This window comes from Pteropus medius, unplaced genomic scaffold (assembly GCF_902729225.1).
Source record: "Pteropus medius unplaced genomic scaffold, Ma_sr-lr_union100, whole genome shotgun sequence".
In the NCBI taxonomy this organism is placed as follows: Eukaryota; Metazoa; Chordata; class Mammalia; order Chiroptera; family Pteropodidae; genus Pteropus; species Pteropus medius.
In genome coordinates, this window is record NW_024356333.1 from 2,734,425 (window position 1) to 2,756,215 (window position 21,791).

Sequence of the window (21,791 nt, forward strand, 5' to 3'; positions counted from 1 at the left end):
CCCAGTCCCACAGCCTACATTCTTTCTGCTCCATTATTATTATCAGATACCTGCTTTTTGAAAAACCAGACTGTAAGCCATATGAGAACCGATCTCCCCCGAGATAACTTTCCTGACAGTGTCTACACTGTTACCCACACCCTCTCACTCTGCAGGGAACTTCTATGATGACATTCCTTTTGTTTCTCTTCCCTTTTATTCTTTATTAATTGAACAAATATTTATTGAGCACTTGCTCCTTATAAGATACAATGGAACCCCGAGACACTGCACAGGGCTCATGGACTGGTGTGGATGAGTCAATCTCTGCTAGAAGTCGTTGTTTGGGGACCCATAGCAGCACCCTAATTTACTCTCATGTGCATGATGCCAGGATGCCATGATGCCACCTCCGTCTTGGGGCTGTGGACTTCCTTACAGTGTTTATGTGTTATTTATGTGTCGCGTTGCCACATGCACAGTTAGTTTACGTGCACAGCGACATTTTCCTTTCATGTACGAAGAGCTCTGGGCTTCATGCTCAGACATCTGAGGTTTGTGTTATGCTTTCAGCTGGGCTCAGATTTATAGCACAGTGAATTCTTAGTTTCGGAGCATATGGCCTTTACGATGTTATTTGTTTATGACCTTGAAGGTCCATGCCACGTTGCATACTGTAATTTTGCTGGATTGTAAGTTTGATCGCATGATCTGGAACATGGACAAACTAGAGAGTGTTACTTATAATGAGGAAATCTAGCAATTCCACAACATTCTTGTCAAAATTTAACTTTGTGAGGTTCATGAAGCAATACAGGCTATTGTTTCAGGTAATTCGTGGTGGATGCTCCTCGAGGAATGGCATGACGTAGAGTCTGAGCATTCCGGTGTCACAGTGCGGACTTTGTTTGGATGGAGTCATTACGACCACGAGGAAGCACTGAGAACTCATTTACTCCTGACTGAACAGTATGAATGCACGTGGCAGTGTCTGGCCACGTACCAGCGTGTTGGGACACTCACCTTACAAATGCCAGGGCCCTAGGCCACCGAACAGACACTCCTGCTGCTAATTAATGATATTGCTTAACTGTCAGCTGCAGCCCGTAGGGACCTCGATCCTTAACGACAAGTTCTTCCGACCTGCTGAGGACTGTGGGCTCTTGGCGGAGACCCAGCCTCACGGCCCGCTCTCCCGCACACTACTGAGTAACTCTGGCAAACTGACCTGCCTCACCTTCAGCTTCCTCATCTGTGAAATGAGGCCGATAATCACAGGTCTCGCTTCACTGGATTGTTGTGACACTTAGTTGTCACATTTACTGTGTAAAATGTTTGGCACGATGCCTGAAACGTGGTAGGTGGTCAGTGAGGTTTAGCCCTCATTCCTTCCCCACTTCCACGCGCTGACCGAGCTACTGCTACCCCTCCGCACCCCCCCGTTACTGAGGACGTGGCCTTTTCCTCCGGGGCCTCACGTACCCCTCCGCTCGCCTGCTGTCTGGCCCGGTGGCCTGTCCCTGCTCCTAAGTCCAGGAGCGCGTCTTGCTCTCGGCCCCTGTCTGCCATGGGACGCAGGGCTCATCCCTCACCTGGTCAAGCTGCGCCGCCGAAGTCTCCTTTTTCCGCTTTCTCTCTCCATTTGTGAGCCAGGCCCCCGCAGAGCCTGAGCCCCACGGTCGGGGCACAGGCTGAGGTGTCTGACAGCCTGAGCGCAAGTTTTGGTTCTACCACTTAAGAAGCAGGTGTCCGTGGGCAATTGATTTAACCTATCTGATCTGTGCCTCAGTTCTGTCATCCGTAAGATGGAAATAATCTTGATTATCTCACGTAATGGCTATGAAGATTAAATGAGTTCATACACCTAAAGTGTTTAGAACGGAAGCTGGCCTGCAGGAAGTCCTATGTAAGTGAATATTACTGTTCTCTGGGTTATAGGTTGGGTCTCCTGTTCTCTCATTATCACTCCCCCACTCATCTATTTAAAAGAATTTTTTTAATGACTAACACCATCCTGATTACCACTAACCACTGGACACAGTCACCTTCTCCTTGGCCAGTATATTACCCACCGTCTTACTATTTCCATTTTGAGTTCACAATATATGTTCTCATAGTTAAAAAAAAAATCCATTAGCTTTACAGTGATCATTTTAAAATACTTAATGAATGATATCCATATTTTAGTCTACAGAGCACAGATCAATAGTAAAGGGCAGTGGTGACTCTTAAAGTCATGATCACACGTAGGGGAGGACGTTCTGTCACAATTTTCTAATTCCTCTTGGCCTTCTAATTTGAAAATCTGAGGAGATATTCTCGAGAGTGAGAGGAAGAGAGAATCATGTTGATACGTTTAGAATAAGAAAAAGTTAAATAAAATATTGTTAGTAAATAGAGGTCTTTAATAAACCAATGAACGAATTTTACGTAAATAAGCTAAGGGCAGATACGTGCTTTAGTTAATGTCACACCAAATAACGCTGGTTAAATTACCATCATTGACTTAGAAGCTGCAACCACCAAACACAATGTGTTTCCACGGCAAATTAGCAGTTTTAGAATATATGATGTGAGCAACTTAGCCCAAATTCTTACCTATAACTTTTCCTAGAAAGAGCGACTTGGGAGAGTTGAACAGTGTGTCAGATGAACTTGGCAGATGGTAGCTCACAGAAGGGTAATGATCAAGCTGCAGGAAGAAATAAGAGTCACTTTTAGAAGAATGTCACCAGCCTGCACTGGAATCAAATCTTCCTGGGGGGTGGGGGGCGGGGTTAACATCCCTCTTAATCCCTGGCTTCGGGAAATCTTATCTCCTCAGTGTTGACTCTGAAACACCAGCATGAAGAAATGGGAAGTCCATCTAGTCCTTCACTGGGTTATTTGAGAACAATTTGAACTTGGCAAGGGAAGACCCTTCATGAATTGTTCTCCAGTTCATGCACATTTTCTGTGGATAATGTACCTGCTGGATTAAGGCCTTTGCTCAGTGTAATAGAATAAAATCTGCTTGATCCAATCTCCAGTATTGACCTCTGAGGTAGGAAATGCTACATCTATAGCAATGAGTTTTCTTTAGGAACCTCTTGCTGTCCTGTTCGGTCCTATCAGCTTATAAACCAATACTGATCTTATATATATTCAAATATGAATATGAACATATGTTTTATATAACATATGTTCTTATATCTTATGAATATATAAGATATATATTCAAATGCCGAGATTCAGGTAGGGTAAATACACATAGTTTTCTTGCTTATCAAAATGAGGCTAAGTTCTTCCTGCCACAGGGCAAAGACATTAGACCCTGGAAGGGACAAAGACACATTGTCACCCACAGAGCTGTTCTTTTAAGGCCAGGTGAGCTGGTTGCAGAGGATGGAGAAAACGAAGCAGATGGAAATAGCTTACATCAATGGCAGTGGGAGCAATGCATATTCCCCATGTATAAAGTGCCAACCGCGGTGTCCTAGAATCACAGGATTTCTCTTGTGCTTTGCGTCCCCATGTGGCTTTTCCTGCCTTAGCTGACTTTCAAAAACAAGAGTCTAGCTATGTTTCCCCAATTGTGAGCTCCCAGAGCTTCTTTGTCTCCACCTGCAAAAAACTTTTTTTTTAAAAAATCATTATTTATGCCTACAGCACTTGGTCTTCCTAGGTGGTCTCCCATCCAAGTACTAACCAGGCCCAACCCTGCTTAGCTTCCAAGATCAGACATCTGGCTTGTTCAGGGTGGCACGGCCATAGACCACAGACTGTGGCTCCACTGGGGTGCAAACCCAGGACCTTCTACATGTAAGGCAGAAGTGCTCAGCACTACACTATGGAACCACATCCAAAATCTCTTTTGTAACCTTTCATTTCCTTGAAGTGAGTTAAAGCCTACTAAGGGAGGCACAGGAGAGGCTTGGGTGGGAAGAGGTCACTGTGTCGCTGTCCAGCACCGGCACCGCCGTGGGAACTGCGGACAGGACGTGGCCTGCTGGAGGCAGCAGCACAGGTTCTGGAAACTGGACCCACGCCCGGTCCGGCCAGCAGTGGCCATGATGGGCAAAGCTGCATGGAGCCGGCCTGCTCTGGGGGCACGAGAGGGTGGCAGGAAAGGGTGCGAGGGCTGGGGCTCATCTCGCTCCCCACGTTCAAGAGCTGCTCTGATGAATGACCATGGATTATTTATGACTACCTACACCCGAATCTTGAAACTGTTTACTAGAAACCTAGAAGCCTTTGAAAAGTCAAGGTTAGTCTACGGCTATGTCACCCTGAACGAGCCTGATTCTGTCTGATCTCGGAAGATAAGCAGGATCAGGCCTGGTTAGTACTTGGATGGGAGACCACCTAGGAAGACCAGATGCTGTAAAAATAAGGGATTGTAAGCTGACAAGGTCCTTGCAATCTGTGATGTCAACAAAGGGTTGCCTTGCCCAAAAATATATATATATATATATACGTATATATATATATATGTATATATATATATATAAAAGAAAAGTCAAGGTTAAGAGTCAGAGAGTCACCGTATCTCAGGAATCTTGGGAGTTCTGACCAGCAGGACTGGTACTGTATGTATGTTTTTGTGCATGGGCGAGGATCTGGTAATACCGTCACAAAAGTCCAAACACACCATTAAAGCAAACGCTGGAATTCCCGACGATAATTTTGAAAAGTTTTTTTGTTTTTTTAAATTTCAAGTTCATCATTAACAAGTGCACTTATTCTGGGCCAGAGAATCTTAAATATTTGAATTCTCAAAGTCGTTTCTCCCGAGCAAAGACGACCAGGTTTCTCCTAAATATTAGCGAGCTACTCTGGCTCCATCTAGTGGCACACATGGGTAACTGTCCCTCCACCCGCTTCCATAATCTGTCAAAAAGGTGAATTAATTGTACAATGCCAACGAGGCTAACAGGTGATTTTACAATGCTTCGCAGTGAAGATAGCTCCCTAAACACTTCTTATCATTTAATCTATCTTGTTAAGGAACTTAAAAATGATACAAACAATGTATGTTCATTACAGAAAAGATTTGCAAGGAAAAAACCACCTGTGCATAATTACTGTTAATTTTGTATGTAGTCTTTCAATTTCTTACCTAAACACACATTGCTTTGCATTTACTTTCCATTAGTTAATGATGTATTATGAAACTCCTTCTGTGTCAATACATATACAACTACGTTGTTTATAACGAATGAGCAGTATTCCATGTTATGAATATATAACACACGGTCTTTAAAAAATATCAAATTTCTATGTTTAGACATTCAGAATTTCTTCTGTCTTCAGCCTCAGTACACTCCTGGACATATAGTAGATTCCTTCTCTCTCTATAAACATTTTTTATACACATACACATGTGAACCCCAAACTAAAATTTACATTTATTTATATAAAATTTTATTTCTTTAATTTTGCAGCAAAAGTTTTTAAATCTTGATTCTGTCATCTGCCATATCAGTGATCCTGCCTGTTTTCATTTACCTATAAATATCCTGAATACTCCCGAGTCACAAGTCATTAATTAAAAACATTGAATACCAGGAATCTGAATGGGCAATGAGATATAATTCTAACCCAAATTATTTGTTCAGTGAGGAAACTCTTTTGTAACAATTAAAATGAAAAAATATGACAAATGCTGAAGATATGCAGAAAACCTTAATCACAAGGATTGAGTCCTAGTGCCTGAGGAGATACGAAATAAAGGAGGAAGCTGGAAAGTCTGGTCACCGGTCTCTTATCTCTAGGTGACTAGAGTTCCCTGCTTTCCCATCAAGCTCTCTCAGGCTCCTCCTGGCCTGGCGCCCAAGGAGGGCTGTGGTGGGATTGTGGGGAGAGGATGAGCTGACGTGCAGGGAGGATGGGCCTGGGACTCCGCAGAGAGGATCAGGTTAGGACCCTGCTATGGGGAGATTATCCTGGATTATCGGGGCTAGAGCCCAGGAATGCAGGTGACTTCTAGAAGCTGAAAAAGGAAAGGAAGAGGATTCCTTCAGAGCCTCAATAAGGAACCAGCTCTGCCAACACTTTGGTACCAGCTCAGATAACTCGTTTTAAACTTCTGGCTTCCAGAACTGTAAAATAAATTGGTGGTGTTTTAAGCCCCTAAATTTGTGGTACTTTGTTACAGTGGCAATAGAAAACTAATACAAGAAAAATGTAAAGAAGATCTCGTGCAACCAACAAATGACCAGACAGCCCCTTCTCCCAGCTCATTTCTCTCCTAACAGCTCTAGTCTTGCTCCGTTTTTCCTGCCTCCCAGGTAAAAATCAAGATACCCCTTTACCGAATGGCCCTGCTTCCTCAGAGCACCCCGTCCAGAAGAGCCCTGCTTTCTTGCACCCCCCATACAAGCCTAATCACTAAAACCAGCTCTTCCTGACTCCCCCTTACAGCTGTACCCCATCTCCATCCTTGCTGACTCTCTGTGTCTGTATCAATAACCCATTCGTTGCCTCCCTGCTCCAACCCCTCCCTTCAGTATGTGCTCTATGATAAACAGAATTCCTTTCATCTCTGCTGAAATGAGCTGTGTTCAGCTTTCTCAGTAGAGGGCACTGCAGGGACAATGTCTGGGGAAGGGTTTCTGAAATTTCCAGGGGGAAGGTAGCAGAGGGTCCGCCTGGAGTGTGAAGACGCTCAGTAGAGCCTCCAGGAGCCACAGGTCCAGAGCGGGATCCCGCCGTGACCATACAGTCGGGTGACAAGCCCTCCCGACCGGAAACCTAAGCCCCTGTGCAGCCCACGTGTGGCCCGCATGCTCCGAAGTCCGCGCCTGCTGGCTGGACCACCGTGGCCCCCTTATGGTCCTCTCACAGGTGACTTCCCTCTGCCCTGGGTGGCCCTAGGAAACTCCATGGGGGAATTCCTTATATCCTAGAATCTCCCTTTATCACAGTTAACTCCTACCTAACATCTCATGTTTAACCTGCTGTGCGGTTCCCTCTCCTGACTGGATCCAGACAGCTATGCCAACAGAGAAGGATGCATGTATTGAGCAACTACTGTGTGCAAGATTCGTGCTAGGCTTTTGGCATCTTATCTTTTTGACAGGTATTGAAAAGGTGTTCTCTGCTTTAATATTACAAAGAGCATCCAAAGTTAGAAAGACAGCAAGTGGCAGACTTAGCTACCCCACTATATCCAGCTACAAAGCCAGAAAGGTAAGCTCCAGGCGACAGTCTCCTGGACTGGCCCAGCTGTCTCAGAGAGGGAAGGGAGAGGATCAGCTGCATTTTAAACATTTATGTTTAAAAGAAAAAATGCACTAAATCAGATAAGGCAAGAAAAGCTCAACCTGAAAAGCTGAAGGACATGTCACATTATATCGTCTCACCTGTATTGTCAAATGGTCGCCACTTTTCAAGTGAACCCTGGTGCATTTGCCATGGTTAAGTGTAATCATTTCAAGGTAATTTCTCTGGGGTCTGAGTGAGCTATTGTGCTGTACATTTAGCTGGTGGTCATTGCACTGGCAGTTAAGAGGCTATAATAGCTTGTGTAATAGAGGCTCATTAAAATTAAACACTGAGACTCTGTGTGCCCCAGGATGACTTTAAGGGAACACTAATTTGTTCAACACTTAGCGGTAAGTCATTAAAAGTGTACTGATTCAGAATGGGGCTCGTGCCTTACACACTGAATTTAGAGCTTTAACGTCTGCTCGGGTATGATTCTGTGATTCCAGTTCATTTCCATTTTTAGGCCAGAGTTGGCCTTGGCAGAGCTTGCAGGGCTTCCATCAGCCTGTCTGAGTTTGGGGGTGATGTGGAGAAGGTAGGGAAGGAGCGGGGAAGACAGATCTAAGCAGCACCGATGACTTCTCGCACAGGCCTGATGTTGCACCCACCTGTGAAACTGTGAGCAGTGGGCTAAGCAGGCAGAGGGAACACACACCCAGACATCGGAGCCCAGGACAGCATCTCAGCTCTGGGCTTTTGGCTATTTCTTTCCTACGGCATTACCTAGTAAACCTCCTGGTCCATCCATGACTCATACAAAGTGGGCCTGAGACATCTTAGGTGCTCGCTTAACAATTATTAAATGAGTCTTCACTGGCTGAGCCATACTGAAGTATGTGTGTGTTTCCTTTAGAACTTCCGTTCTAGAGGAAGAGAACTGTATGGATGATCCAGTTGACAGACGCTCTCCTGTAAGTTCATGGACTGGCCTCATAATGAAGACTGCATCGCAGGAAACAAATGGGTGGCTCACCTGGGACCCCGAATCTTTCTCTCTGGGACACTCCCCTCTACTCCAGGAGCTTTGAGTTCAGCATAAGCCATTCCTGGGACCATGTGGCTGAGAACCACATGTGCACCATTGTGGGGGCCAGCGCGCCAGCCTCTTTCCCCCGTACTGCCTGGCCACGTGACCGTCCCTCCGATTCCAAGAGCAGGTAAGTATGCAGACGGTATCATCTGGGAGGGCCCGTTGCCCTCCACCTTAGTCCGATTTTGGTCTCAGCTGCTCATAAACCCTGCTGACTGATAGATATTTAAAGGAAAGGAAGAGGCCAAGAAACACTCTACCCTGTAACAGAAGGTGGAACAGACGGGAAATGGTCGAGCACCCACGACCGGGTTAGCGAAGAGTGCCTGTCATGGAGCTGCCTGAGTGTGTCTATGTGCATGGCGGACACCTCCAATCGGAAGATAAGTCAAGCCAGGGAGCCTCTCCCTCTTCAGAAGACAGTAAATGGCCTTGAGGTTGTCAGAGGGGAAGGCGGCGTCTTCCCAGCGTGAGGAGAGGAGAGAGAGCCGGGTTCTCCCCTCCGCTCTGGCCCCACTGAGTTCTCTCGACCATGTCTCAGGGCCTCGTTCGCGCCTCGCGAACGGCGTCCTCTGCCTGGCACGCTCTCCCACTCTCCCTTCACCAAACACGATGCATGTGGAAATCGCGACCTCACCCCCTCACTCCATCCCTCGCCACGGCTCGGTCCCCCGAGGCACCAGGTTCTCTCACTTCCCGTTCTAAGACCCACACGTTAAGACAAGAGCTGTCCCTGCCACGTGTATTTACACATCAGCAAATCTGGCTCCCTGCATTCAGCCCTGAGCAAATGTTCATATGAAGGTCAGGTTCAGTGGGGAATGTTTAAGCAAGGAAAAGCCTCAGAAGCAACTAGTTTATCACTTCCTTCCCATGAATGTAGAAGAGGAAGTGGGGTTGTAGGGAGAGTCATGATCTGCCCAAGTTCACAGCCTAGAATTGGCAGGTGTTGGCCTTGGACCAACATTAAACTCAGAAAGGATGTTCTTTCCTGGGAACGTTTAAGGCTTGAGAATATACAGGATTTAAGAGACAGATCTTTGCTGCGTATGTGCACTGTTTCTCTTTCAGAGAAGTCAAGAGGCTTCTTTTCATGGCTTGACGAGCAATTTTAAAACGAGAGGCACTGTAAGTACTTCTTACTGTTGTCAGCATGCCCTCATTTCGGTGATGTAATCAGCACACTTTATCTGCCTCTTAAGGTCTAGTGCGATTGCAAACCTGCAGCATTGATGCAGTTAAAAGGATTAGGGAGCCCACCAGGTGATTTACGTTTTAGTATATCAAAAATTTCTCAAAATAGTAAAAAGAAAAAAAATTAGCTTTCAAATATTGATCTTCTTTCCCTCGTCTAATACTCCACCTACTGGAAAAACACCGAATACTATTTAAATCACAAAGCGTCTTTTTAAAAATGTTTTTGTTCTTTTAAAGCGAACAGATTTTATATCGATGAATTTGTACAATTTTTATAAATATCAATAAATGAGAAGAGAAATTCTCATTTCACAGCAGAAATAGCATTAATTTTAAAAACTTTTATAGCAGGAATGGCCCAAACACTACATAATTTTTTCAAAGAACCTGGTCAGAAGATGCTTAGGGCTTTTGGGTTCGCGTTTTGACTTGTGCTGAGAATTCAGATGATTATAGCATTAAAGATCAACACCTGAACCAGTTCTAGTAACTATATCTCTAATTTCCCTTTTAGAGATTTAGTATGAGAATAGCTCATGGTTTTTATACATTTTCACATTTAAAATCACTTGAGTAAGCATCAGATTTAACCATTACACATAGTGGGTGGTTTAGATAATAATTAACATAATTAGCATCAATTAAATAATTTCTTACGGCACATTGTCCTGTCAAGCTCAAAGCAAAACAAATTTTGATAGACTGTAAAATGACTTTTCAGGAATAAGGTAAAACAATTGTGTGGAAAAAGAGAGGAAGAAAATGAGTAAAAAATAAAATTAGAAATGGTCAATTTTGAAACTAGGTATTAAATACAATGTTGCTAAAATTGTATAATATGATGGCAACAATTTTTATTACTGAAATGAAAAGAATAAAGAAATATGAATAAGAACAATTATGAGAAACAATATAGACACGACAAACATGCCTGACGCCTTTTCCTATTTTAGTTTTTTATTAGCCTCTGAAATCTTGATTTGTCACACCTGTCTTTAAATTCGGTTCCTGCGAATTCCTGGGTGAGCTGTACGGGGAAGTTTTAATGAGGCCGTCGGTAAAAACGATGTATTGGGAGACTTCCGTCTAGCCAATCTGCAAAGCAGGGCCTGCTGCAGTCTGGTGCGTGTGATGTTACTGACGTCATGCTGCTTATGTGCTCAGGCTGGGATTGGTCAGTGTGGAAGGGGGTGGCTATCTGACTGTAGAGCTATCAGCATGGGGCCGTCACTGTGACTGGTCCAGACACAAAGACTTTATGTGAAGATGAGTCCCGCACAGGAAGATACGATTCGCCAAAGCTTCAGAAGTGAGCAGACGGCTGCGTCGGCTGGCGACATCCGCCAGCGTGCACTCCTGAGAAGGTTACACCTGTCCAGCTGCGTGCCCCTCCACGGGCCACCGCGGGCATAACTGCGCGAGCAGCACAGGGCAGGGTGACTGCCGGGGTGGCTTCCCTGCGTGCAGATGGATGCCCTGGCATGGGAGTCAAACGGCTCCTCTGACCACATCTCCTTCCGGGCAGCCACCTTTCCGTCAGCAACGCGGCTCCTGACGCCTCCTGACGCCTCCTGGCACTACAGACGTGACGTGCTGTCCAGCCGCCTCATCTGAGCCTAGAGGAAGCTGGACATGTTTCCAGCTGGGTTCGAGGTGCTCAGATGCTTGTTTTGGAAAAAGGACTTATAAAACCATCAGGGAATAATATTATAAAATGACATATGCCAATCGATTATAAAGTATTACTCTGTTCTAAAATGTATAATTTGGAGAATGTCAGTCATCATGGTTTGAGTACCTAGATTGGCAGAGTGGAGGCATTTTGAGGAGGAATACGTACATATAGCGATTCTCTCCAGGGGTACCGAGGTGACCAGCCTCACTGGTGCTGAGGATGTGTTCTAGAGAGAAATGACAGATGGCGATGGCAGGTAGTAAAGGAAGCTGGACTGTGTAGGGCTTCAAATGTCAAGTTTGCATTTGATGCAAACATGGCTGGGGGTGCAGTTTTAATTTATTATTCTGGTGTGGTATTTCCCCTGTTATTGTTTGTAACCATAATTTCTTTTTAAGGAAGGTGAATCGTAGGTGTTGTGTCTGCTGAGTACTTGACTGCTCTGGGACTAAATGTGTGGACCTTTTTGGGGGGAGAGTTGACTTCTTGTTGCACATAATAGTGGGGAGACCTGGAGATGAGCAAGAAGCCAAGAGAAGAAATCAGAGAGAAAGCAGAAAGCCCAGTACCATGTGAGGGGAGGGCTGTGAGAACCCTCTGCAGAGGGATGGATACAGTACCAGTGAGGACGAGAATATCTAACATGCGACATTTAGCAGCTCTTTGTTCAAGGATTCAATATGCTGTGTATCCTGCCCCTGCCCCCCGCAGGACCCTCAGATGTCTAATAATGACTACAATTCGGTGAATGCTTTGAGTGGTTGTGTTTGTGTACCGAAGAAGGTGGCGAGTTTCACTCTGGTGTGTATGCTGTGGATGAGAGAGAGCACCACGGAAGAAAGCCTAGAAAGACAGAGGACCGCTGGAAATCCTTGGGGGTGGGGGTGGGGGTTGGGTTTCCATCAGGGAGGGAAGGTCAGTGGAAATTGTGGATCGAATGATCTGGCTGAGGGCTGGAGACTGAGTTCAACCTTGTGGCCAACAAATGAATCAGCTGATATGATGAGGCTAAATAAACCTCTGGGCACAGGAGATCAGGTGACCTTACCTAGTTAGGACTGCTCTGTGTTCTGCCACATAGTCACTATGCAGGGAGGGTGACATACCCTGGGGACGAGGAAGCGTTTCCTTTGAGACTCTCCCAAATCTTGCCCTCTGTGTCTATCCCTTTGGCTGGTAGATTTGCACTCTTTATAGTAAAACTGTAACCACAAGTATAGTGCTTTCTTGAGTCCTGTGGGTCATCCTACCAACTGTTGAGCCTGAGAGGTTAGTGGGAACCCCTGACTTTGCAGCTGGCTGATAGAAATGAGGGTGGTCTGGACCCCAAACTTGTGGCTTGAACTGAAATGAGGGCAGTCCTGTGGAGTGCTCTGTTCTTAAGCTGCAAATTTTGGCCTAACTCTAGGTAGTTGGTTCTAGAAGTCTTTGCAGAGATAATCGAACAAGAATTCAAAAAATAAACATGAATAGTTTTTAGAAGCTGTGGCTGCAACGAGTAAGATGAGAGTCAACAGAATCTTCACAGGGCTCAGTTTAGGTTCAAAACACACGTGGTATGCGGTCAGGGCCCTGGCAGGCAAGAGACGCCTCATCCAAACCCTGCTGGGCGGGCGAGAGTTCAGTGTAGAGTTGGTCTATCAAGAAGTGGGCAGTGCTATCGGGGCCACAAGGGATGCTAGTGCTCAAGCGACAACCATGGGGTGGGCACTGCTGTTCCTGGGCCTGAGCAGGCAAGGGGAGGGAATTTGGTGGCAGGGCCATGGAAGAGGGGCCAACTGACCAAGTGGAGCCAGTGGCTGAGGGTCTGCACAGCCATAGTCGGGCCGAAAGGAAGCAGGGCAGAGGTGGGTACAATGCGGACCCTGGTTTCCCTCACCTCCTGCCTTCCATTTTCCTGGCCATGTCCCGCTGGCTGAACTCAGAAGCCAGTGGCCATGAAGCCGAGAGGTCGGCCTCATCTAGGGGAGAGATGAAAATGGAGCTGGGCCGATGCAGGACACCTGGACCTCACTGGATGGGAGAAGATTTGCTTGGGAGCATGTTATGTGAAAGGAATCTGGAGCAGTATTATGGGTTCTCATTCATTCGATAAATCTTTATTAGAGCGCATTATGCGTTTTGTGCTGTTTGTACTTGGGATATATTACCGGATAAAGTAACAAAATCTTTGCCCTCATGTACTTTCCTTCTTAGTATGGGGAGACATGGAGAAAAAGATGTAATAACGTCAGCAAATGAAACATGCTGCCTTCCCCCGCAGACGAGAGGCAAACCAGAGGGGGAGTGGAGAGGGGGCCGGGGGCATGACCTTCAGTAAGGGGCGCCGGGGAAAGGAGGTGCGAGCAAGGACGTGCAGGGACGTGCAGGACAGGACGTTGGCTCCGGAGACTGAGAGAGAGCCACCCCCTGCGTGGACACTTCCTGGCAGTGTAGCCATGGAGCAGACGCCGGCTAGCTCACGCCGGGCCTCGTGGGCCACTGCAAATACCGGCTTTTCCTCTGAGAGAAACGAGAACCGCGGGCGGGTTCCCGAGGGGGGAGTCAGGTGATCTGACGGACCCCTTCAATGACAGGACCTGCCCTGAGGCTGCACCTGCAGGGGGGAGGGGTCAAGTTCGGAGCCAGGGAGGAGACCCCTGTGAGGACACCCGATGGGGCTCGGGCTTTGAGCGGCAGCTCCAGAAGTGGTGAGACCTGTCAGAATTTGGATGTTTTCCAAGTAGAGCCAATCTAACTTTCTGACAGGCTGGATGTGGAGTGTGAGAGCAGGACAGTGCTATTCCCAGGCTTCGGGCCCAGGCAGCTGGGAGGATGGACAAGCCACCGAGTCAAGTGCAAAGGCTGCGGTGAGGCCGGTCGTGGGGAGGGGGCGGGCCAGGAGCCAGATTTTGAGAGATCGAGTTCGAAATGCTTATCAGACATCCCGCCAGTTGTTTAGACGTCTGGCAGTCAGCTCAGCATACTGGGAGAAGTTTGGGTTGAGATAATGATTTGGGAGTTTTGGGTATATAGATAAAATGCAAAGCTGTACCACTGGATGGGATTGTCAAGGGAGCGAATAAAAACAGAAAAGAGAAAAGGACTTAAGACTGAGCGCAGAAGCATGCCCGTTGGAGGTCGGGAAAAGGAGACTGAGAAGGGCCAGTGACGGAGGAGGAAACAAGAGGAGGACAGTGTCCTCACAGGGAAGGGGTCACTTGTATCAAATATGGCCTTTACGTGGAGTAACATGAGAGCCGAAATTGCCTTGGACTGCTGATCTTGGTGACGGTGGCTTTAGGGGAGTGGGCAAAAGCACGACTAGGAATGGCCACAAGAGAAAACAAGAGGAAATATCCACGACATGTGCATTTGGCAACGGAATCATATTCACAATATATGAAGAACGTTCATAACTCTATAATGAAAAGGCAACAGTCCAGTAAAAAAGGGCAAAAACTTGAACAAATACTATACAAAAAGATTTACCAACGATCAATAAGCATGTGAAAAGCTGTTCAACATCACTGGTCACCAGAAAAATGAAAACTAAGACCAAGATGAGACACCACTACATACCCATCTGAGTGGCTATCATTAAAAAGACCAACACCATCAAACACTGGTGAGGATGTGGAGCAACTGGAACTCTCCAGCTTTGCCGAAGGAAACATAAAATAGAAAACAATTTCTTATAAAGTTAAATATCCACGTACCATATAACCTATCAATTTCATTCTCAGATATTTACTCGAAAGAATGAAAAAAGTATGTCCACAATCTACATAAGAGTGCGAATGTTCACAACAGGTGTTTTTGTAATATCCCCAAACTGGAAACGATACCAATGTCCATCGAAAAGTGAAGGAACAGACAAAGGGTGGCAAGTTGTTAAATATGTCAAAATCCAACTACGGACACACACGACAACAAGAAGGAATCTCAGAACCCCCGTGCGGGTGAAAGGGGCCAGGCAGGAAACACTACGCGCTCTACGATCCCACTTGTGTGAAGGGACGGAACGGGCGAAGCGCGCCCGTGGTTTTGGTGGGACAGAAGCGTGAGGTGAGGCCGCCTGGGGCAATGCTTGGTGGAAAGTGACAGGACAGGGACTCCCAAGAACCTTCCGGGGTGTTGGAAATGTTCCCTATTTTGGCAGTGGTGCTGGTTAGCTGCATGTGCACATTTGTCAAAACTCATCATTCTGCATAATTCAAGGGTGTGCATTTTATTGCCGGCAATTTACGCTTCTCTAAAGTTGATTGAAAATAAAAAAGAGAGGGATAGTGGGAGATGCTGACCCGAAACAGCAAACATAGATGACTACCTCCAGGAGTTTTGCTACCAAGAAGAAAAGCATGTTTTCTCTATCTGGTGATGTTGGGCCAGGCCTGGTGGTGACTCCACGTTATGTCAGGAGTCAGACTTGACGGCCCATCAGGATCGTTAAAATTATTCTAAGCAAATGTACGTTAAATTTGCAATTTACATTATAGTTTGTAAGGAAGAAGTGAAAGAGGTTTGTGACAACCATCTTTGTTCTCATATCTATGGAAGGAGGTAGAAAAGGTTATCATTGCACTCAGATATGGGGAAACTGAGGCTTGTGGGTAACTCAAGTCTGAAAAGTCCATAGTAAATATTCAGTTTAATATACATTACTATGTGCAAGATACCATGCTAAGTGTCATTAGAAAGGAAATTTCCTGACTCCCTACAATTCTAGGATTCCCCATCCCTACAGCCTAATCCTGTGTTTGTTATTTTTAAAGAAATGAAACTGAGCTTTTTATCGCTGTCATTGTCCTAACCCCAGGAGTGAAAGGCTTTCCTAAGTAAATGGTATTCACTGATCAATGGTTGCTTGCCAGAGGATGTTTTAAAATACTGAGAGAAAATTCAAATGCCGTATGTCTACATCAGACTAAAAAGTTAAGAGCTTTACAGTTCTAAACTTATTTAATGAAACAGCATTTTTTTTTTTTTTTATTGGCTGGTCTTCTAGGTTTATACGTTTTCTCAATTGTGATCGTGGAATGATTCTCATATTTGGGGTGTTTAAATAAAGCAATCCCAGGTGCTTTTACTTTATTGATCTTTTTAATGCACTGGCTTCAGTATTTAAAAGAGTTTGAGTTTGTTTCTTTAATAGTCTTTCAATAAAGCTTAAGTTGACCTGGTTCCTTTTGAAATCACTACACTGTAATGGCAGAAAAAGACTAATAATAAAAATGAACTCATTTTATGTGGTTGGAAAGGTTATATTTCTATTGATTTTAACTGTAATATAAATTTCTTGATACTAAAAAAAAAAAAAGCCTCAGCAAACACATCCTTTTTAGTACAGAGGCTCTACCGATGTTACTTTTCCAGTAGGTTTTGGCAGCAATAAGAATATTCAGGAGGAAGGCCAAACACTGATATTATCAGAGGACCGATAATCACATCCTTCAAATTCTGTTCCAGGTGAAAGAGTGGAAACAGGTATCGTAAAAAGCGTCACATGCAGAGTGACTTCAGAATGTGTGTGGGGTAAATGCCGTGGGCCTCAAAGGGGAGTTTGAGGACTAGTTCTGCTGGCTTCTGGAAAGCAGGGAAGGCAGCTCCCAGGAAACACTAACTTCTTTTTTTTTTAACACTAGTTCGGAGCCTGTTCTAAGAAGCAGCATGGGGGGAGGGCTGGGAGAGTTCAGTAGGGATGGCGAGGAAACAGGAACGGCTAGGAGATGATGTAAGAGGCAGAGCGTTCACCTCCCGCCAGCGTGTGCAGTACGTGTGTGTGTGTGCATGTGTGCATGCATGTGTGAGTGTGCATGTGCGCGTGCATGTGCGTGTGAGTGCATGTATGCGTGAGTGCATGTGTGAGTGCATGCGCGTGCATGTGTGTGCTGATGACGCATCGCGTGAACGCAGGATTGCATGTGCGCTGCGCATGCGTGTGTGAGTGCATGTGCGTGTGCATGTGTGTTAATGTGCGTGTGCATGTGTGTGTGCATGCGTGTTAAAGCTGTAACAAATGGACAGCGGCAGCCACCGACTCAGCTGCCTCGTTCTCTGAGCCCCACTTCCCTCTGGGCGCCCTTCCTCCGTTCTTCATCCTCGCTCCTGAACTACAGCCCAGACCCTCTATTCTAACCACAAAGTTCTTTTTATTACCTCCCCCTTCAACATTGGATCATATTTCCTTACCTCAAACACGTTAGAGTAGGACTAATTCTTTTAGTTCACTAAGTGATGACCAAGGGGGGGAATGTAAATCAAATATACCTTAGAAAGCGAATCCACGCATTCTAAAAAGCATCAAGAGTATGGTGTGCGCTCAGAATCTATTACTTAGAAACTCGACGCTCTCATTTATTCAGTCGCTCAGCAAACACTTCTCGAGGCCCTCCAGTGCCCACGCCTCAGGGCCAAAGCTGTGAGGTGTGCGAGGGTAAGCAAAATCCCCAGGCTGTACCCTCTGAACACAATGGCAGGCTTCTAGTTGCATAAGCAACATCAAGTCCCACCAGCCTCACGGCATTGCACATCAGATGCTGCAACCCATGACTCCGCATTTGTAGAAAACCTCGCCTCAGCCAGTTTTTGCCCATGAAGTCTCCCCTCCCCACTCTCAGCGCTAGTTATGGCCACTGACCACTGGAGGGCATGCGAGCACCAGCTCAGGGCCCTCTCCAGGCTGTCCGGTCGACCAGACGCCCTCAAGCCCAGGGGTGACATTTCCCTTTCTGGAGCAGAAGGGCAGCAGGTAACCCTTCAGAACTTAAGACCGCTTGTTGGGATACATTTATTTTTCAGAGAGGAGATGAATTTATGTGAGATAGGCGTCTGCTTTCAGTTACCTCTGCATGGGAAACAACCTGCTCTGCCTATTGTACTAAAAAATAGCTCTGAGAATTACAATCTCTGAGAGTGATTTTAGTGCACTGCAGATGGATATAACAATATAATGCCTCATAGATTGGACTCTGGTTTTCATGCCAGACAAAATAGGAATCCAGGAACCTTATCTTCTTTCTCAGAGATGATTTATGGGCTTCATGTGCTTGGGGGAAAAATGAACTCCCCAACGTCGGGTTTATAAGCTTTGGCTGTGTTCTGATGGAGAGAGAGCTGACATCTCAGCTCCTGAACTGGATCAAAAATTGCACTGCAACTGCTTTCCGACTGAGCTGCAGGACATGTGAAGCGAGGTGAACACTTGTTTCTGGGGTGCAGGGATGGAGGGCCCAGCCCTGCGTAATCCATCTGCGGATGAAACTGCTTTAGAAAAGGAAACTTGGGAACGGTGACGTGTTTATTAGGAGTCCTTTTCTCGTTCAGATCACATGAGTGGGATGGGTTGAATTCATTTTTTCTTAGGTTCCTCTGTATAGTTTTTATGAATTGCAGAAGAGTAGACACTGCATCCTTGCAGTGAAAAGTCCATGGCCGCCCGCACGGACAACTGCCTAATCACAGCTCAGACGCCTCTGTAAGTCTTCCCTGGCCCGTCCGTCCCTCCCTCAGGGGGTTAACTTCACCCCTTTCTGTGTTTCCTCAGCATCGGCTGACACTTCCTTTGGGCCTTGGTTCATGTCCATGTGACTGAGGTCTCCTCTGCTGGACCGCAGCTCACAGAGGCAACAGCCATGCTGCCCACTGAGAACATTCTAGTGCTGAGGACTTGCTCTGCGGGCCGACCTGCAAATCAGCGGGTCCTGAAGGCCCTGTTGATAGTGACCTGGTTGCTGATCTCTTCCTATTTTCGCTTTTAAGAGAGAGAAGGGGTTGGGAAGTAGGGAAGGGAAGTAGCGGTTTTTGGCAGGTGGACTATGCTGGATGTTTTCATGTGTATTTTTGTTTAACACACGCGAACCCCACTAAAACAGGTGGCCTTATTCCTAGTTTACAGATAAGGAGACAGAGTTCGTCACTCGCCAGAGAACACAGGGTTTCAAAGTGCAGGAGCCGTTTGTGTTTTATTCATGTTTTAGTGACAACGTCTGAACTCAGCAATCCCGATTGTGGGTCTCTGCTTCGATGCTGGCCATCCTAAAAGGAAATCTCGCTTCATGAGCTACCGCCCCGTTCCCGGCCCAGCACTTCCTTCTGCTCTATCCCCTTCCTGTTACTTACATGTCGATAGGGAGACCAACTTGACAAGGTCTCTTCTAGAGGAGAAGTACGTGGAGCAGGACTCTCCCGCGTGGAGAAGTGCACTTCGAGTGTGCGTATGCCTCTTCCCCTTCCTGGAATATCAACCCCTTGAAGGCAGAAGACACACCTTGTTCATTCCCACTGCTCCGCCGACTCGTATTATCTACCTGAATTTCTTTTGTCTGGCAGATACCCAGCGCATGTTTGTTCTCCTTAGATTTATTTTGAATGAGGTTGAGTTAAATTTCTGGGGCAATGCCTGTCAGCAAGCAGCCTCGTGGAATGGCACTGGGGACCGCCCGCTTCCACCCACGTCGGGCTTGAGGAGTTTGGAGCTTTCCTGTCATGCGGAAGGCTGGGTGGTGGTCATGGGCAAGAGATGATGTCGATTAGAGGTCATCGCGTCAAACGCTTAGCGATCCACCTATGGTTTTAAGTATAAGAAAAGTCCATTGTTAATGGAACGGTCCCGAGCCATCTGGGAACACTTTGTCTTCTTTGGCAGGATCTTCGTCACTTCTCCACTGCGCACCTCGGAGTTCCTTCCTTAACTGCGGTGTCTCCGCTTAACGCCGCAGGCCGACCCGTGCCCTCCGCAGAACGGAGCCTCAGGAGCCAGTCTCCCGCTGTGGGGGGAGGGGAGGTTGTACGGGATGGCGCCAGCGTGTCAGTCCTCCTGGGAGGGAACGAGCTGGACACTGTGAAGGGCTCATCACCATTCTTGCGCCCGCCTCCCTCCTGCCAAGCGGGCTGGCCGTGCACAACCAGGGCTGGGAGTCCGACCCCAGAGGAGGTGAACACTCAATTAGCCAAGGTCCAGCAAACGTAATTTCGAGACGAGAGCCTTGGGCTAGCTAGGTCAACTTTCTTTATTTGTTCTGACAGCCCTAACGAGATTGAATGCTTCCAAACAGCCTCTGATATTAAAATTTTCAGGAGTGTCTACATCTATACACTCTTTCTTCATTGTTCTTTATTGGCAGAAAGTTCAAAGGTAAAAAAGGCTCATGTTTTTAAGTAATTCGTCTGAGCTTCGGCATCTAATTTCAGCCCAGGCTGACAGGAGAGGCAGGAGGCTCTGTGCATGCTCCCTGGAAGATCTGACGACGAGCATTTTTGTGTGGTAGAAAAACGCTGGCCTTATAGTTGGACTTCTTAGTTCTTTTCCACGTATCGCAGTTATGTTTTATGACAGCCAGCCAATGCATTAGGTCTTTTCTTTTAACAAATGGGTTTTCACTTCCATTACATTATTTTTTTCTAAGGAGACTATCACCTAATTTGGAATTTCAAAAATTAATGTAATTTTTCACAAACTGCAGTAAGTTATGTATCTTGTTTAATGTAAACACTACTCACGGTTTCTTTTAAAGGCTCCATGTAGGAGCCTATTGCGTACACTTTTATGGACCTCTCATTTATCTAACAATACACTGTAGTGAAGGGGTACAGCGAAGGACTCCTCAGGATGTGCTACGTTGTCACTGGATTATTTAGAGATGAAGGAATTGAGATCCTACAGGCTAAGGAGAAACTTCTGCCCCTCCCATAACTATCCAGAAGAATCTAAATTGGGGAGCATTGCCCATAAGAATTATTATCAGAGACAACTTTTTGATCTATTTGGTGGGGCAAATATCTAACTACTAAACTTCCACTCTTCATTTTTTTTTTTTTTTAGATGAGGCAATCCTTGGTTGACCTCACAGATTGTAAGGGCCTTGTCAGCTTACAATCCCTTATTTTATTTTTTATGCCTACAGCACCTGGTCTTCCTAGGTGGTCTCTCATCCAAGTACTAACCACGCCCGACCCTGCTTAGCTTCCGAGATCAGACGGGGCCGGGCGGGTTCAGGGTGGTGAGGCCGCAGACCATCTGCTCTTCTTACTGATCTGTGAATGACTCCTTTCCTTCTGAAGCCTCAGGCGCCTGTCCTACTCCTTGGCTCACAGTGCCATTTATGCTTCATGTTAACTTTCTGTCACAGAACCTCACATTGGTGGGGTCCCTGACTCTCTCATGTATGTGGGGCTCCCATAGTATGTAATTACATTTGGTTATTTTTCTCTTGTTGATCTTTCTCATGTAAGTTTAATTAGACCAGCTGAAAAGATCTAGAAGGGTAGAGGGAAACTTCCTCCTCCCCCACAGCGGAAATCGTACTGAGTCAGTTTCCTAACTTGGCTTCCTCATCAGGCGGACGTGCGTTTGAGGAAGGGTCCTCTCTCGCATCTGACCAGACCAACTAACCCGTGCTCGGTTTCAGATCAGTGTTCAGAGTCTGGGCTTGGGGATCAGGCAGATCTGGATTTGTACCGTGACTCTACCCTTTATTGACCTTTTATGTCTTTGTGCCATCATCTGTAAAATGGGAATGATGGTGTCTACCTCACGGGTGTATTGTTTACATAAAGAACAGCCTGCAGAGCACTAAGAAAAGACAGCGGTTCGCAGCACAATGAAGAAACACTGATTATCACTTCTGCCGCCGCTGTCGTTAGCACTGTTATTGCCCTAGGAGGGTTTTCCCATCCAGGAGT

The 21,791-nt window shown here is 46.2% G+C and overlaps 1 protein-coding gene and 2 pseudogenes across 1 annotated transcript in view; all 3 read right to left on the reverse strand.

Annotated features, from left to right (window-relative positions):
• The window catches only part of CNTNAP2 (contactin associated protein 2), a 1,613,390-nt gene that overhangs the window by 86,065 nt on the left and 1,505,534 nt on the right, over positions 1 to 21,791 (reverse strand). Inside the window, exon 21 of the mRNA XM_039861152.1 lies at positions 2,578 to 2,671. Within this exon, the coding sequence (XP_039717086.1) occupies positions 2,578 to 2,671 (94 nt within the window). The remainder of the gene's footprint in view (positions 1 to 2,577; positions 2,672 to 21,791) is intronic.
• LOC120601597 (uncharacterized) lies at positions 3,619 to 3,734 on the reverse strand (annotated as a pseudogene).
• LOC120601574 (uncharacterized) lies at positions 21,005 to 21,123 on the reverse strand (annotated as a pseudogene).